This window comes from Acanthaster planci, linkage group LG09 (assembly GCF_054643075.1).
Source record: "Acanthaster planci isolate LZ-2023a linkage group LG09, COTS_SCS, whole genome shotgun sequence".
In the NCBI taxonomy this organism is placed as follows: Eukaryota; Metazoa; Echinodermata; class Asteroidea; order Valvatida; family Acanthasteridae; genus Acanthaster; species Acanthaster planci.
The window spans coordinates 11,236,456-11,253,855 of record NC_141785.1 but is presented as its reverse complement, the minus strand read 5'-3'; the positions used below and the strand labels follow the sequence as shown (position 1 = coordinate 11,253,855).

General features: G+C 42.2%; 2 protein-coding genes across 4 annotated transcripts in view; both read left to right on the top strand.

The window, feature by feature from the left end:
- Positions 1-17,400, top strand: part of LOC147798134 (peroxisome assembly protein 12-like) — an 80,775-nt gene that overhangs the window by 54,065 nt on the left and 9,310 nt on the right. Inside the window, exon 10 of one of the 3 annotated variants that reach the window (XM_087140978.1) lies at positions 5,817-10,134. The exons of the other annotated variants lie outside the window; for them this stretch is intronic. Coding sequence (XP_086997104.1) covers positions 5,817-5,922 — 106 coding nt within the window. The 3' untranslated portion in view covers positions 5,923-10,134. Of the gene's footprint in view, positions 1-5,816; positions 10,135-17,400 lie in introns of those variants that run through there. 3 annotated transcript variants of the gene reach the window in all.
- Positions 10,254-12,856, top strand: LOC110981974 (growth hormone secretagogue receptor type 1-like). The gene has a single exon (XM_022240047.2). It carries the CDS (start codon positions 11,351-11,353, stop codon positions 12,422-12,424), a length of 1,074 nt encoding a protein of 357 aa, XP_022095739.1. The 5' UTR covers positions 10,254-11,350; the 3' UTR covers positions 12,425-12,856.

The window sequence follows — 17,400 nt, the reverse complement described above, 5'->3', positions numbered from 1 at the left end:
AATGGGATATCGTAAGCACTGCTTCGACGACAGAGGTCGTGTCAGACGGATCGTATGACCCTTAACATAAAATTCCTTTGGACTGACACTAGCGGGCGCAAGGTTGTCATTTCAGGAAATACTTCATATGTAAAATCCAAGGACAAACTACAACCTCACCCAAGGATGCTTTCTATGGCACAGTGCTTGACACAAAAGAAAGATTCATTGGGACAATCCGTGGCAACCCTGTCCGCCAAACGTTTCGCACATTTCCACGAGCGTCTTTTTAAGTTATGACGTGGCATATATTAAATTTTCCCTGTAGCATTAATATGGTCGTTGTCGAATAATAAACCTCACAGAAGGTGGAATTATGATAAAATCCAAACATAGGGCTGTTTTAATAGACTATTTTGAAAGTTACAAAATGAAATTGATTTTGCTGAGCCATAACTTTTGAGGGTTAACCCACGACACCCTATCATAGTGTTGGCAATGAAAGAACTATATTCACTGCTCTCCCACGTAGCATCAAGGTGCATTTTATTTGCAGGGTATGTCGTCATGGGGTACATAAAAGACAAATGCGTCTTGACTCTGACATGGTAGGATTAAGAAGTCTTCCTAATCATGGATAAATGTTGGACGAATGGATATTCCCTAACTACGGGGTTATCGACCCCTTTACCTTCAAAAAGCATGCTGTATATTCAGATGGCCCCTTAGTTGCTCTGTTGTTCAGTGGTGAAGAAGCATCATTTTCAAAAGTCGCAACTGGGATTAAGACTGAAACTGCTACGTCCCCATGCCTCACAGCTCACACAGAAAGAGTCGAGATCACGTGGCTCAGAAGATCAGGGTTGTCTCTCTGTTATTTGACGCGAGAGATGACGTGACTCGGAGCGTGGTTGTTTCTGCCACTAAAATATGGCTCTACATGTACAGTATCTTCCACGAGTTACACACTCCGGCTATTCACGTACGCGTACGTTTCCTTCCTCAATTTAGTTTCGCTTATTGTTCAGGGTCGTACACTTGAACGCGAGTGAGCTTTTGTGATGGAAACGAGACGTTTGATGGATTATTTTGTGAGTCTAATGTAATCAAATATGCAGTAGCCTTTTTCGAGCAGTGAAAATTCGTTCTTCCTCTCTTCGTGCTAGACTATTGGAACACCATAAACATGAAGGAGTCGCCCTTACTTTAGCGTGTGTGTCATTACAAACGTCCATTACAAATATATATGTGGGGTATATCTTCAGGAAAACCCCTACAAGAAATATTTTCAACGGTTATGTTGTACTCTGTGTTGGCAACACGCGGTGCGGCGTCTCCATGTGAGACTACAGCATGCACAAGTAGTATCGAACACTGGCTACGGCTCTCCACTGCTGCCTCGTTTGATCAAAATTCAAAGCCGCATCGCAGGAGATACGACCGGATTATGGCTACCCCTGTCATGCGCCGCCCCAAACAATCTGAAGTATTAACTAAATTGGTACACCGGCAGGGCTGTGTGAACACACGTTCACCGCGTCACACAAGGTCGTCCAACAGACTTTGACCAATACGCGTAAAATCACTGATCCGCACACCCAACAATACGGTACATGTTTACGGGTGAAAAATCTTTGGTGCGACCCATGAATAAGACGTACGCCCATTTAGAAAAAAAATCATCATGCGTAAACTTAAAATCTATCTACTGGGCAGTTCTTCTCTTTATCAGGTCACAGTTGTTTGTTTAGTGTTTTTGGTCCCATGGGAACATGGTCCGTACTAATATAAATTACTTACAATCCGTACCGTATCTCATATAGGTAAAATCATGATCTCTATTTTCAACTGTCATACAGCACAGTATCAAGCAGGTAATATCTAAAGTCTGCGTCTCATACGGAACTAACTATACACTATATGACTCTGTTGATGTTAGCCTCTATCTTGTGAATGTCTCTTATTAATGGACATGAGTTCAGGATCCCCGCGATGCGCCTTAAGGACCAGAGTCTTAGCGTCTGTTGGGGACAGCCAGTGTAGCATGTTGGACGTCGATGGAGATCGTCCTGAACGACCAACACCCAAAAGCATCCACGCGTTGAGAGCCCTGGCAACGAGTGTCGTGCTTGAGTCATGCTACCCGAGCAGCTGAGCGAGCGTGTCAATGAGGAATGCGAATGTGAATGGCAGTGATAAACGACAGCAAGTTGTTGATGAAACCAAGGGTTTCTAGTTGTCCAACAGTGCCAGATTTCTCGCCGTCACAGGGGCTCTGAACATCTGCGTCCTGCTCCCATGCTTTCACAAGTTCCGTTGGAGTCAGCTTTATAAAAGGTCGACAAACATGGCACAGTTTTTGATCATGCAGGCTTGTTTTTAATCTGACTATTGGAGAAAAATATTGAGAATTAAAGCTGCCCTATTCCTAGTGACTCGGAGCATGACTTTTTAAAAAGTTGTTGGGTATGAAAACAAAATAGATAACATAACAAGATTGTGTAATTAATCCCTTTTGAACTAGAGGAATGAGATAATTGGTTAAAATCTACTACCCCGTCAGAGAAAAACCACAAATCAATAAGGGTGTGTCCAGCTGACGGAGAGTTCGAACCTAGTTTTGATGAAGATAATTTCATTTGTGTGAGTGGGCGCAGATGAGTAGCACGCATGTCCTAGCTATTCACAGTCGGAAATGCAATTGAAGGCTATTATAATCAGTGTTCTGTATACAAATACAGAAGTTTAAGAAGAAGAAAACGTTGGAAGGCCCTGGACCAGAATTGAGTCTAGAAACACTGTCGTATCGTGGAATCTAAATGTAACGATCTTGTGGGAGGTCACATTGTCATGGCGAACGTCAGAAAACACTCTGGTGGCGGCGTGTCTATACGATACCGTTCGGTGGGCTGAAGATGTGGTCTAGTTGGGACGTAATCAATTCATCTTCGTGTGATATGTCACCGCCATAATGGCTTGACTTGAATACCCCGAAACAAGTATTCATAGATTTGGCAGACACACTCGTTTAGACATCATTATATCTGAGCTAAACACAGACACCAAAGACATTGACACACATTCCTTCAAGTGCCAATCCCACGGGTGCACTGACGATATCCAGATAGCAGGAATACCCCAGAACTCCAGTTATTCCTCCCAATGCTTTGACCCAAATGTCATAAGTAACGAATCACGGTCATCAACCTCTTTATTCTGAAGACAAAAGTACAACCGTTTCCACACTACCTTTAACACGGTAAAACGCATCGATCGTCACGATTTGCTGAGTGGGTCGAGCGGTTGCTTGAAGTGGTCAAAGCCATCAATTGCTGGCCAATCCTCTGGTCAAGTATCGAGAGGTTCCTTTACCCCAGGACGTTCTCGTTAGATAACTGCATCAAAAATGTCGTCGCTGGAGCACCGAGGAGTTTACTGCTCATGCAGAAAATGCAGGCTGATGTTTTCCTGGACGAAAACAGGTTTGATGAAATGGCAAAGCAACAGTTGTATCTGGTGACATGACCCAGAATAATATTTCTCGAAAGAAATTCATCAGGTTAATTATTGTACACCCTTCTGAAGATTTTTGGACAGTTTTGTGGCCTCGAATGAAAAGCGCCTTCAAATAAAATATGCCCCCTCCATCTCTAGTTGCTGTCGCCTTAAAAGCACATCTTACAAGTATACACCCTCACGAGTGAAAATCAGAATAGGTTCAGGAGACAAGTAAACCCTGACGCCACAGGTGCCACGCATCCAACATTGACGGGAATGCGCTACCCATTAGCCCACTTATTACGAAGAGACATCAGACCACAATCATGCGAATTACTTAGCTAATGGCTACGGTTGCATTGGGAACTGGCATAAACCCATTTCGGTGTAAAAAGTAAAACTGCCCCCGCACCCAGTAAATGTGTCCCCACGCACTTTTACAGTATCGCTCTCTGGTAAAAGTGTCCCGGAGGCACATTTACCTAGGTTAATCTGTCCTCCTCCTGGTAAACTTTTTCCCATGCCCAACGGTAAAATTTATCCCCCGAGAAATGTGTCCCCGTGCAACGTCAGAAGTCTGTTATCCAGGTAAATGGCCGTGGTCGGACACAGTCCGACTGGTACTAACACAGGCCGGGTCCTCGTTGATTGCCTACTTTGTTACTCCGGGCTTAACTGTCAACGTAGACCATAAAGTACGTTATGCCGTGGTGTCAAAGGTAACACGGACACCCACATATTTGAGTAGCAGAGCAAACTTATACAAGTCTGGTAAACTTGTAAAGGCAGTTTTCATGTTGATGTGATTTCTGAATCGGACTCTGCAGTGCACTGCTTACGCGATGGCCTAAAGTTAGAAAATAGGGTCTTAAAGGCACTGAAGAAAAACCCCGCGGGATGGAGGCCTATATAGGTGCAGCTTGACCATGTGCTGGACCCTGCTATTTTACAATATTTACAACCAGATCTAGGTTTAGTTCAGGCCTAGCTATAGGCAGAGACTGGAATAAGGAAACAATGTGTTTTAAATTAAGTGCATCACTTCCACATAATAGAGAGTGTTGCTTCTGACATCATGCGTGACCTCGTGGAAGGGGTTTGCCCCCGGAACTGAATTTTGGTACTAAATGAATTGATAAAACAAGGCCACTTTGATCATGACACTTTGAACGGAAGATTCACAAGTTACAATATGGACCAACTGATCGGAAGAATAAGCCCCGTATTTTTTTCAGCATGCACGTACACATCCCGATGTAGCAGCTGAACAGAAAGCAGCCCAGATGTGGTGCGTGATGAGGCACATACCAGTGTTGCTAGGTGACTCATTTCCTGAGGACAGTGAGTTCTGGGAAATCTTGTTGTTGCTGCTCCACGCCATGCATGGACTTCATCTTTGCTCCCATTGTGAGCAAGGAAGAAACTATTTTTCTGAAACACATAATCACCATAGTCTGTTCCAACAAAAGTGTTTGGAGAACGCCACTTGAAACCTAAACACCATTTCATGACACACTACCCAAGTGCAATACAACCCCTCGGACCACTCAAGCGATTTTGGATTATGAGATTTGAAGCCAAACATAATTTCGCAAAACGGCTTGGACACGTTGTCTGCAACTGCCAGAATAGTACCAAAACTCTGTAATGTAACGGGAAGTGTGAAACGTTCAAACAGAACTCTCACATGTTGACCCTAATTATCCCTGTACTGAAATCTTGAATGTGTTTCCACTCCACATCACCTGCTTCTTATTTCTGGTAGCACCTCACAGATATTTCCTTTCCTAAACTGAGCTATTCATTCACGTTGTTTGTATGCATATGTACAAATGCATGCAAAAGCTCAATTTCTATTCCTACTAAGATATAACAATTCGAGAGAAATTGGTGAAACATTGTAGGCCTCCACATAGTTCTCATAATAACTAGAAAAGAGGAACCCAGTCAAGAGCATGCACACCCCATAGTTGTGTATCCAGTACATGTAGGAACATCACACAGTGACATTGCCACTTTTATCATTCTTGGATCCTGACACATTTCAATTTAAATGAACAGTAACATTTAAATAATGACATGATCCATGAACGTGTTTGTGCACATATCATTGTTTTAAAATAAAGAAGTATTTGATCATTTTTTTCCCAGGGGGTCCCTGGGTAACAAGTACCAGTACATGTAATTGTCATTTGATATCTCTAGACCCCTTTATTTGCACAGTATTTTTATTACATCAGTCTACTATAGGGGGACCAGGCCTTAATGTGATTTCAGAGTTTGAATAAAACGTCAACACAGATTTCAAAGATCTTGTTTTTAATATTTTTTTGATGTAGGATTTCAAGGAAATACTTGAGAAGCAGAAGGGAGGAGAAGCAATTGTGGAGGAAATTAAAGGTTTGCTTTCCCACAAGGCACGATTTCAGGCAATTCGATCGCTAGTATCCCACCAGAATTAGGAAAGGTATTAGTTTTTCAGTGTTACAATACAAAACATGCATTGAACTCTCGTTATCGTTCAGAGGAAACTTTAATTTTGTCATTTTAGTTTTGAAAATCAAGTCCATAAGAGTCTTTACATTAGACTTTTCTTGATGAACTTACATCTCATATTCCTCCCCTTATACAGCTTGATGAAGGTCTAAACAATCTGTATGTATTTCATGTGGCCTTTAATTCATCAAATAAACACGAAAATAACAACTTTTGCGTATATTACCTTTGCGTATGTTAACTTCTGTGGTATGTTACCTTAACACAACCAGTCTGTTGCACTGTTTGCAGACACTCTCCAGCTCAGACACATGTTGACGTTGAATTCGTTGTTCTGTCAATTTGCTCATGCATCGTTTTATAAGATGTAATAAATAAATACAGCATGGATGGCGTTGGCAGGTAGACAAGCTGATCTACATGCATCTCGGAACTTGTAATTCCCAGTACTTGCCTTCGAAACCAAGCTTTTATATATCATTAACTGCATGATGAGTGCAGCGACAGCAGTCTGTCTGTCTCCAACACTTTGCTTAACAGTGTGTTGTTTAGACTGGTGCCTGCCCAGTAATAAAAACAAATGACGAAACACGCGCATCGAAAAAGCGCCTGCGAAATTGAATTGTTTCGAGACTAAACTATTCATTTTGCTGATAATTTTGTTAAATCGAATGACGGAACAGCACATTTGCGCACAGTCTTAAATTAAGTCGAAACGGAATGACCGTTTAACAGCAGCATTCAATTTTGCACGGATTAGGATGGCACAGAGGGACCGGGAAAACGTATAGTGTTCAAGACAGGGGTAACAAACATGTGTAGTTGGATAGGGAATGCGAGTTCGATGCGCCTTTTCGTCTGAGCATACTTGAATTGATACCACAATGGATACGTTGTGAAATGGCCTATTTTGTTGATAAATTATGTCGGTTTACTTAATTACTGATTTCTGTACCCAGCACGGTCAATGGCGCATGTTACACGCGTCCCGTCTCGTAATTAATATTCCTCTGTTAGTTATAAACAGATCACTCGGGCGTAGTGAGTGGGTTGTGGGTCGCTATATAGCTGAGATAACAAAATCCTTTCCTTGCTGATACACTGAGCAGTCCAAGGCTAGGCCTGATGCCAAGGATGTGTCTTTGGGGGTACTGGCATAGTCATGGACGGTCGCGCACATTCTTCCAGGCATCGTTGATCATGTTGCTATAATTTTGTAAAGTACTTGTGGAATGAAATACGTTTCAACTGATGGACGGAAGGCGTACATATACTATGATTTCGGCAAATTTTGTATAACAACTTGCTCAAGCTAACTTGCTTGATGCCATGATATTCAGTCCTTGAGGCTGTCTAAGAAGCTATTTTTTTTTGCTATAATTGACTTTTTCCTGACAAAGTTGCTCGTCCTCGCGGCAAACGTACATCTGCCCGATGGATTATGGGTGACAGTGTTTCTGATGAAAATCGACCCTGTTTTAGATCTGAAATGTTCCCGCGATATACATTACAATTTATAGATGCTATTCGCAACTGAAGCAAGTTGGACACTGGGGTATAGTGTCCATTAGAGTGCACAGCTTTTACTAAGCTTTTTACACAATCTGTAAAGACCTTCTTCCTAAAGAGACTAGAATATCATTACGAATATTTTGGGCAGCAGTGAACATGTAGGGGGTGCGCACACACATTATTAGAGAAATTTTCCCGTCTGGGTCCAGGGTAAAATCTGGTTTACCTTTACAAGGTATGTTCACGGACCAATATTATTTCTCTTTTTCATTAATGACATTTCGTAAAGTATACATGCAGTTCCCTTTGCTCAATGTCTCTAATGGTGGCATCGAGATTTTCCAGTTTGACTTATATACTCTGTGAATTGTCAGATCACCAGAAATTGAATTTTGAAAAGTGTAAAGTTATGGATATGCCAAGAAGGTATCCAGCATCCTCTCTAGCATTTGCTGCAAATCTCAGGAGATCGCCACTCTCATAATTATCTTACTTACGCACGTGCATTACTCCCAATGGATCTGTATTGATATGTCATCACACTAACACTTTCTACTAAAAGGAAACTTGCAGTAGTTTTCCAGAGAGGTGACTCTAAAATGTGAGGTAAGGACAATTGTTTGAGCTTTTGACACAGATCTATTAATAATAATATGTAGTCGACCGCTAACTTTGTACGGTAAAGGAGTCATGTCGAGCTAGAAAATAAACCGGAATAAACGCTAGCTGACATGACATTTACAACAAGTCCGTCAAAACGTTACGACCTTTTACATGAAGTGAAATGCTAGGATCCTATTTGGAAGACGCTTAACATTTATCTAATCCGATCTAGACAGGATTACTGTAGCATAGCTCTGGACCCATGTAGACGTAACCACTCTTCTGTTGTCATACGTGCAAAAGTGCTGGTTTTATTTACAGTGATAAGCTCACAAGTTGCCACACTCTATTAAATTATACAGGCAGGACTGATATCCACACTATGACAATTATTTCTGTTATGTGTGTTTAGTTGTGAAGGGCTTATTGTCTCTTAAAAAGTCTCATCCAGCCTTGAGAATTGGCTGAATTTACAATTAGTCTTAAGATTCGTTTTGTCTGTACTAATTGTTCTAAATGGTCCTTTTTCGTTCGTACAACTAATGAGTGAAGTCTATCTGAACACGTTATCTGAACTGAAGGTGTAATTTTGCAATTTTATCGCTGTTTCACTTCTCTAGTTTCAACATATTATATATTAATGTGCGACAGTCCACTCATATTCCTATTTGATACTCCCTGCCCTATTTATTATACGTCAGAGGGTTTTTATCGTGCCCATTTTACTATCTTCCTGTATTAATGCATCGTTATCCCGATCCTCATTTTTTTCAGTTTAGCTATTTTAAAGTTTCATTTGTTTTATCCCAGAAGTAGTTCAAGATGGACTGATTGATCTTTTCCACCCTTCTCGTTGTAACAAATTTATTAAGAGATAAACAACAGTTGCTCTTTCCTGGGCGTAAAACAAAAATACACTTCTTGGTTTTTAAAAAGGCTTCTACTCACTAGTAGCAACATGGTAAAAACAGTCGTGTCGCCAGCCGCTGAATCATTAATTCGGCACTACACAGCTAAAGCTTAACAGACAAATGCATCATCATGCCCACAGCCTTTACAGATGTCATCCTCATGATTTCATTTACCAGATCTCAAAAAATGGGGTTTGAAACACTTGCCGTGAAAAATGTACCGCGCCGTGTTAGCTGAGTTATTAATGACATTTACGGGTATTTCTCTAACAGAGTAAACAGGCCGACATCGTATAACGATCAGACGGGTACCTTTGAAAATTGCGCGTAACGAGATACATTTACGGCGCGTTACTTATCCGCATATCCATCCATCCACAGTTTATGCATTAAAGCTACTGAGTGTGTCTTCTCTGGATCGACAAACCCGCGTTGAAGTGTGTACAAACCAAGACTGCTGTGGGGGGTGGGGTGTCTCAGGACAGGCCATCAATCCAAGTAGTATGATATGCAGATTTCGTAATTTCCCCCAGGTTTTGCGGGTAGTCGCGCAAAGTCAAACAGCAAACCAAATTAAATGGAATAGGAGTTCAGTAAGCAAACTGTCACTGACAGTGACCGTAGATTAGTTTATTCCCGGCTGCTGTCGTTTTCATATCGCGTACCCCCCCCTCCGTGGTCGTTAAAGGCGCGGTGATCTTCATCAACAGACAGGCCACCAGTCACCATGGTGACTGCGAGTTCTTCTAATGATGCTCTTCGGATCTATCTTTCCTAGAATGATTTTGTTGGACACACTCCGTCGCTAAAACCTACCATGATGGTCTTTGCATCAGTTGATTTTCGATACTTAATCCCCTTCAACATAACTGATTATGTGATTAACTCTTCCCATGAATGCTGCTTACCAGCTATCGTATCCGAATGCATTTCTCAACCAGTATTTCAAGTCTGACAAGTGGGCCTAGGATTATAAATTTCAAATGTGAGTACTTTTGTTACTGTACTCAAATACTCAAACAGGCCTAATTCATAGCAGTAATGATCTTAACAATGGATGGCGTTGACAACAATACATTTAATGTTAATTTTCTTTATATCGGGAGTTTTAGGCCTTTCCCAACATTTACAAACGCTTTTGAAAAAAAATAGCTTACTTTGTTGGGACTTGACCTTCTGTCATTAATGTAAAGCAAACGTCACACCACTTGACCGACAAGCTTACCTGGGTCGGCTGACCGCCGTCTGATCTGGGTCAAAATGAGCAGCGGGTACCGCTGTGCAGAAAAACAATAATAAGTTAAAAAAAAAGACTAAATTCAGTGAAGCGGCGAAGCCAGGGTTCTGTTTACAGAAGGAAGGGGGAGCTCGAGGGGATAGTGATGAACATGACCACTGAAGTTATAAGGTCAACACGTGCTTCGTTGTAATTGTGTAGTCCAGTGTTAAATAAGGTCACAATGAAATGCAATTCGACTCAAAATAATTTCAACACAGTGATGAACATATTATCAGTTAGTGAATTTATCTTCAAGCAAACTTGATGCGTAGTAAAGATGTTATAAGGGCCTATGCTTATCAAACGCACCACCTTGGAATTTGCAGTTAATGTTGCAGTTGTGCGTTGCTTTTAGCGTAAAATTAGCGCATTGCGTCGAGTTAAATGGCGCATTACGCGGAGTTTGACATGGAATGTGCAACACAGTTATACGTCACACTGTTTATTGCCATGAGTCAACCAATCAGAATTGAGAATTCAAGTTTGCCTGAAGATAAAGGTTGATGAACCAGCTTTCCAGCTACTGTAGCACAAGTGCTTACAGAATCGGGGATTTCCCCTTTTTTTCCCGCAAGCCTTATTTCCAATGGGTGGCCGTGACTGGGAGCGACGATTTCTTTTTGGGGGGAGGCGTCCTTCAGCCCCCTTGGCTACACCACTGACTAAACCCTCATTGATGGAGTAACTGTTAGGCGTATCCCTTAAAAGTGTCACTTAGTCAGAGATTGAAGTTATTGCTGCAATCAATGTGTATATATTGTTACGTCTTTTGTGACGGTATGCCAGGCGCCGGTGTACAGCTCAACCAGTAACACGCGCATGCGCATCTTCACTGCTCTTCCGTGGTCACGCACGAGCACAGCTTCTATTGCCAGCAGGTCGGGTGATCGCGTAAACTGCAAGCCACCAAGAATGTTACAAGTACAGCCAACCCATCGCTCCCGCTGAATATATTACGCTGGGAACATCGTAGAAACTAGTCTACGTTCTTACCACTACTAACTGTAGCTCATCAGTACGAATGAAACATACGCTTGGCCTGCAGTAAAGTTAACTGCATTTTCGTGCAAACATGGTCTTGGACACGAGTCATTTGAACTGTTCAGATCTCTTCCAACTCAACCTGACTGATGATGTCAAGCGGGCATCAACTTACCTGGTTAACCCAGGATCTCGAGCGATCGCCCTGGGTATCCAGATCCTAGCCCTGGTCATCGGTGTGCCTGGGAATGTGTCCTTCCTTGTGTCTGTAGCCCGGGTGGCTTACATGAAGACCATCACCAACATCTTCTTGATCAACTTGGCCGTTGCCGATATCCTCTTTCTAGTCTTCACTATATTCAGTTACCTGATGTATCTGCCGGCTCCCGTTCGCAGTCACATTCACTCGTTGCTTAACCTCAGCTGCCCTGTGTCGTTCGGCATTCCATTCCTAACCTACTTTGCATCCGTCGCCACTATCTGTTTACTCTCTGCTGAGCGCTACAACGCCATTTGCCGCCCGCTGAAACACCTGGCTGTCAACAGCAAGCGACGGGCGGTCAAGCTCATCTTGGGCACCTGGTGCGTGGGCCTGGCCTTTACATCCCTGGCCGTCTTGCAGTACGCCGACCCGGTCCGCATCTGTGTCACCTGGCCGAGCGGTAACGGCACCGAGAAATTCGCCGATCTCCCCGACATCATCGGCTTCTGCCTGCCGCTGGCACCGTGGGCCTTGGTGGTCGGCAACCTGGCCTCATCCATACCGTTCATGATTGCGCTGCTAGGCAATGCGGTCATGTACGTCCAGATCATCCGCACTCTAGGCAAACGCCACATTACCGAGACTAATGGCCAGGAAGATATGGCGCACAGAGCTCGTCGGGTCCGCAACCAAGTCGCTCGTATGCTTGTCACAAATGGTACGGTCTTCTTCATCTGCCAGGTCCCATATGCCTGCATCAATTTCGTCTACATTGCCGGCTATTTCAGAGGACTGGAATTCTTGGAAGTCAATGATCTTCAGAACAGTATGAGGGTTTTCAGTCATAGCCTTCTGTTCCTGAACTCGGCTATCAATCCCATTATTTATTACGCCATGTGCCCCACGTACCGTAGGGCAGTACGCGTAGCCTTCCGCAGCAGTACGCACTCCTCAGTCGTATAAAAGGTGGCGATACACCAGTTGCTCTGATAATTCAAGCGCGACATTTGATAAACCCAATGTAGCAGCTGTCTCTCTGCCCATCTGTCTCTGCATCTGCACTACTTCATCGGCCACAGCTACCGTTTTGTTAGGTTTATTTTATAATTGTAACATCGGTGGCAGCAATGTTAACCTGTAGAAGCCACTGCAGTGTCATTCAGTGAACTGGTTTCCTGTGGTTTGTGTCGTCTTCAAAGATCATTTTGCGGTGCGCTGTCCCTGCTGTTCCTGTCATCTATCCTGCGTCCACACTACCTTATCAGCCACGGCCACCGTAACATTATCTGTTATTTATTATTAGTGTTATAATAAGAGAGCGCAGCGATTCAGATAATTCCCGCGGCTAGTAATTTTCTGCCGAGGCTTAGTTTGTGTAAACTAATTACTGCCTCCATGGCAGAAAATTGAAAAATTGAGGTGAAAATTGTCCCGGCATGCTCAGTTTATGTCGGGGCAAATGGAACGGTTATAAACCCATAAAGTCCCATTAAAGGGAACAGTAGATCTAATCCAGTAGCACTATAAATCTAATTTGGGAAATTGGGTAAAGCAAGTTGGTTGGGAACCTCACCAGACGATTGAGGGGAGGCACAGAGGCCAACTATTTTTGTGAGTTCTTTGAGTATTATAATCCGTGCACATGGGGGTTAGCATAGCTGTCATCTTTATGGGCTAGTGCTTTTAAATTTGTTCCTCAGGATATGCCCAAAAGAGGTTTCCCTGTGGAACACAAGAACTGACCTGCAAGATGGCTGCCGTGCAAAGGCTCTATAGCCTAGGCGAAGGCTGTCTTTTTGTTCCCGCTGCCGTGAAACTTCCCTTGTTGTGTGCCAACTGCATAGTTCAGGCAGCTCAGGTGTAGGTGACCAAAGGTGTGGGTGAAGTACATAATCCTAGAATCTAAACGAATAATGTGTTTTTCGTAGATACTTCATGCTTCATGTTGCAATGTGTATGATTCTGCAACTATCAATCTGGATCAATCTAAAGTAAAATAATAAATCAAGGTCCAATATAATAATACAGAACAGGAAATAATGATTAGCAGCTTAACATGTTATACGTAAACATTAGCAGGGAACCAGTTGCAAAAAAATTAAATAATACGCTTGCATGATTTTGATTGCTAACTTGCTTGGTTTGGGCCAAGTACATATTTTCTTTTTTTGGCCAATTCTCTGCTTTGCAGCTCTATCAAATTGGATCCTGGTTTCTTGGAAGGTTACAAATATTGGATAACAGGGAAGAATGACGAAAAGGGAATACAGTCAGCTCGTTTGCAGAGCTCTTGAGACAATAATAGTAATGCGCTTGACTTTTGCTTGAATTTGCGTCAACCGTAAATTTTAATGACTGGATTGCAATTGATTCTGTATAAAATGTAAAGCTCTCTTACTGTACGATAAACGTTATAGGTGAAAAATTTTTGAGTTATTGCTAAATATTTACTATTGCTCTGGATTGTTTGTTTTTTCGCCATGCTGAGAGCTATATGAGTGTTTTGTACTGCTGGTTAACCAATGTAAATCAAGTTGTGGTTGACTTTTGCGTCAAAGTAGGGGAAAGAGGCATCTGACCAGTTTGAAGTGGTATTTGTCAAAACTTTTCCTTTTATTCCGAGAAATGCCCGTGTTCCTTGAATTCGAAGCCTTATTAGAGATGATCTTTGTATACATTCCCTTGGTTTCATCGTGTGCCTTCTTGTTGTTAAATTGCTGTGTATGTCAGGTAAACTGTCAGGTAAAACTTTCCCCACAACCTTTTTTTTCTGACTGATATGAAATGAAGATCATGCGCCCGCACCCAACGTCATTGTGTCTGAATATTCAACGTATAGATGCAATTGTTACTTCTTTTACACCTGAAAAAGGTTAAATACCTTTGAGACATAAATCTGGTAGATTTAGTTATTACAGGGTCAACACTTAATAACTAGTGTTCTTTCTGGCCTCAACATTTCGTTCTTGGTATACTACTGTCTGCGATCATATCGTCCTCTAGGCCCATCAATGGAGTACGGTTGTCAACTGGTTGTTAAATTGTAAAAAAAACTGCCTCTTTTTATCATTATTTCCCATAGAAGAAAAAGAGACAAAATTCCTATTTACGGAACACAGGATATGAAATGTTGCAAGAAATGTTCCCGTGAGGATTGTACTGTTACCACGTCCTTGAAGATTATCTCCACAAGGGCATTTCTTCCGACATGTCAATTCAAACACTCTGCATCCTAAAATACCTTCAGGGAAAACCAAGTCGAAAAGTGTGGAGTACGTGTGATTAGTATATACTTACTAATGCAAAATGTGTGACATTATTTTGTACGTTAAAAATTATATGCATAAGGAAAAAAATCTCAGTACCAGCGTATTTGATGGTGAGGATGCAATAAAACGTGTCCAAGAAAAATTCAATGTCAAACACTGTCAGCCAATCTGGCTACCTGCCTGTGAGTGAGGCGTGCACATCAATGCGTCAGCCTACAAGGGTGGTTGTAACATTACGTAATATGACTGTTATCAGAGAGGCTTGCCGGTACCAATGCAAACAGCTAATATGGAAGCAAGCTTTTTTCCACTGAGTAAACCTTTCCTGGACAAATTTAAGAAAACGCTGATACTGTCAAATTTGAATTCTCCCAAGTGGAAATCAAGTTGTCTAAAAAGTAACACCAAACTATTACAATACAAATAAAAACGAATTCTTTCCACTATCTGCTATTTCGCGCAAACGATCTCTACTGATTTGCCACGTTTTTGCAAATGGCATTGAAATATTCTGCTCCAGCTATAAAATTGTGTAAATCTGTTGCAAATTATATTATATGCCGGCAACGCAGGAAATTGGTTTCAGACACCCCGCTTGTTTTTACGGAGTTTTGATAGTCGGATAGGGTACCGGTAGCTTTGTGCAATATGACTTGCCAAAAATAAATCCCTCGACTTCATAAAGTAATATGTGATGTTAGCACTGACTGCATTAGAGAAACTGGGAGCCGGGGCACGTGGAACACCCCCCCCCCATCCATGTCCTGGGTATCCCAGTATTTGAGATTTTGAAATGTACACAACCCATGTAGGCCTACAAGCCACAGTTTATTTGCTTATAGGGCCCCTTGAAAACAAAATATGTGCAACCCACCGCATAGTTACACTACTGACTGACTGATGGATGACTTCATGTGTCTTTTGACATCAACGTATGCCCTAGAGTTCAGGACTGGTTAGGGATTGTGTTAGGACCTTGCACAATCTCGACTCCATGGGCTGCGTGCGCGTTCCTTCACTAGCCTCCTGGTCGTGTAGAATTCGAGAATTGCGCTGAATGGCTATTCAGAATGAATATACATGCGTAAAGTCAATCGCAAGCGTATTTCAACAGCTACACGCTCGCGCCCCTGTATTTTCCTGCACGTTATGCCTGCGTAAATCTGCGCGGCGCGTAAACACACTGACTAAAGGCCTACTTTGAATATTCCAAATAATAGTGGGATATTTGAATTGTACAATACCTGGGGTTAGATCGCGCAAGGCATGGTGGGAACCAAGAGTGGCGCAGCAAGATTGCACCCGTGGGAATGAGGTTGTTATGCTTGCACTGATCGCCGTTTGCATGGAACCGGAAGTTAATTAACGCGCAACTTCAGCGATCATCCGATGAGAGCCTGCAAATTGTGGTGCATCCGCTTGTATGACGAAGTCACTTCCGAATCGGATAAAGAAGAGGACACGACTTGTGCCTGAATTCCGGCCAGCAAGGTGAAAACTATCTAAGGTGAACGCACTTTTGCCATGAAGAGCAACGTAAAATGCATTTGTTTTCACCTCGCACCTACCCGAGATCACGCAAAGCTGCGTCCGCGAATGGTATTTGCAATGAATATCATATTCATCCTGAATAGCCAGTCAGCATCACTTTCGTAGTCTACACGCCTAGGGGCTAGTGAAGGGACGAGGTTGATAATGAGGGTTTCCGGGTTTTCGCTCATGCGTGTATTCTCCCGGCAGTATAGGGGTTTTATTAGCTAGGCCTAATAATCTTGGAGTATAACAGGACTAACTTACAAGCTCAGAAATATTCACCAAGAAAGGTATTTAAGGGACTGGATTAAACGAAGAGGGTTTGTTCAAACAATATTATATTGCAGACACAAATGAGCTTGTCAAATTCGTGGGGCTCTTTTCCATTCTTATAAATTCGTAACAAATTTAACGAAGCAAACGTATAAAGGCAGGACGGAAAACTTAGGGGTTTCCAGGGGGGTGTTTTCACATTTTTTGTCTTAAAAGTAAGTAAAAACAAAGTTGTATAATGTATAATACGGAACAAAATCTTGGTTGCACCCTTACATGTTATACAAAAGGCACCTTTGTTTTCTCCATTCCCCTGAATTTATTAAAGATTACAGCTCTGCTCATTATAACACATCTAAAGTTTTTATGTTTCAGAAAAAACCTTTTGACGAATTTAAATTCTTTTATTCGTCAACTAATTATCCAATAATGGAATGCATATTTCCAGATTTGATGGTATATATTCTTGTATAATTTAAGCGATTCTTCGAAAAAACAAAGGGGACTGAAAGGGTTTCATTTCAATGTAAATACTTTCACATTTTGGCCTACTACTATAACGTTAAGTTATTCGTTTAGCCTGTAATTATCAACAGAGATATGGCCCATTGCGATTGGTATGAATTTCCTAAAGTAAAATGGCACTTACGAATGAAAGGCAAGTCCAGTTGCACGGTTACCATCAGCCCGGACAGTTGCACGGTTACCATCAGCCCGGACAGAGGGTATCTAACGGCGGTGCAAGTCCGAACACTGGTCTCCATTATAAACAATTTATAGGACACGGCGCCCGCCATGTTGTGCACGAAGTGGAGACCAATGGAAACACTTCACACCACCTTCCTTTGCTGATCAAGATGTACT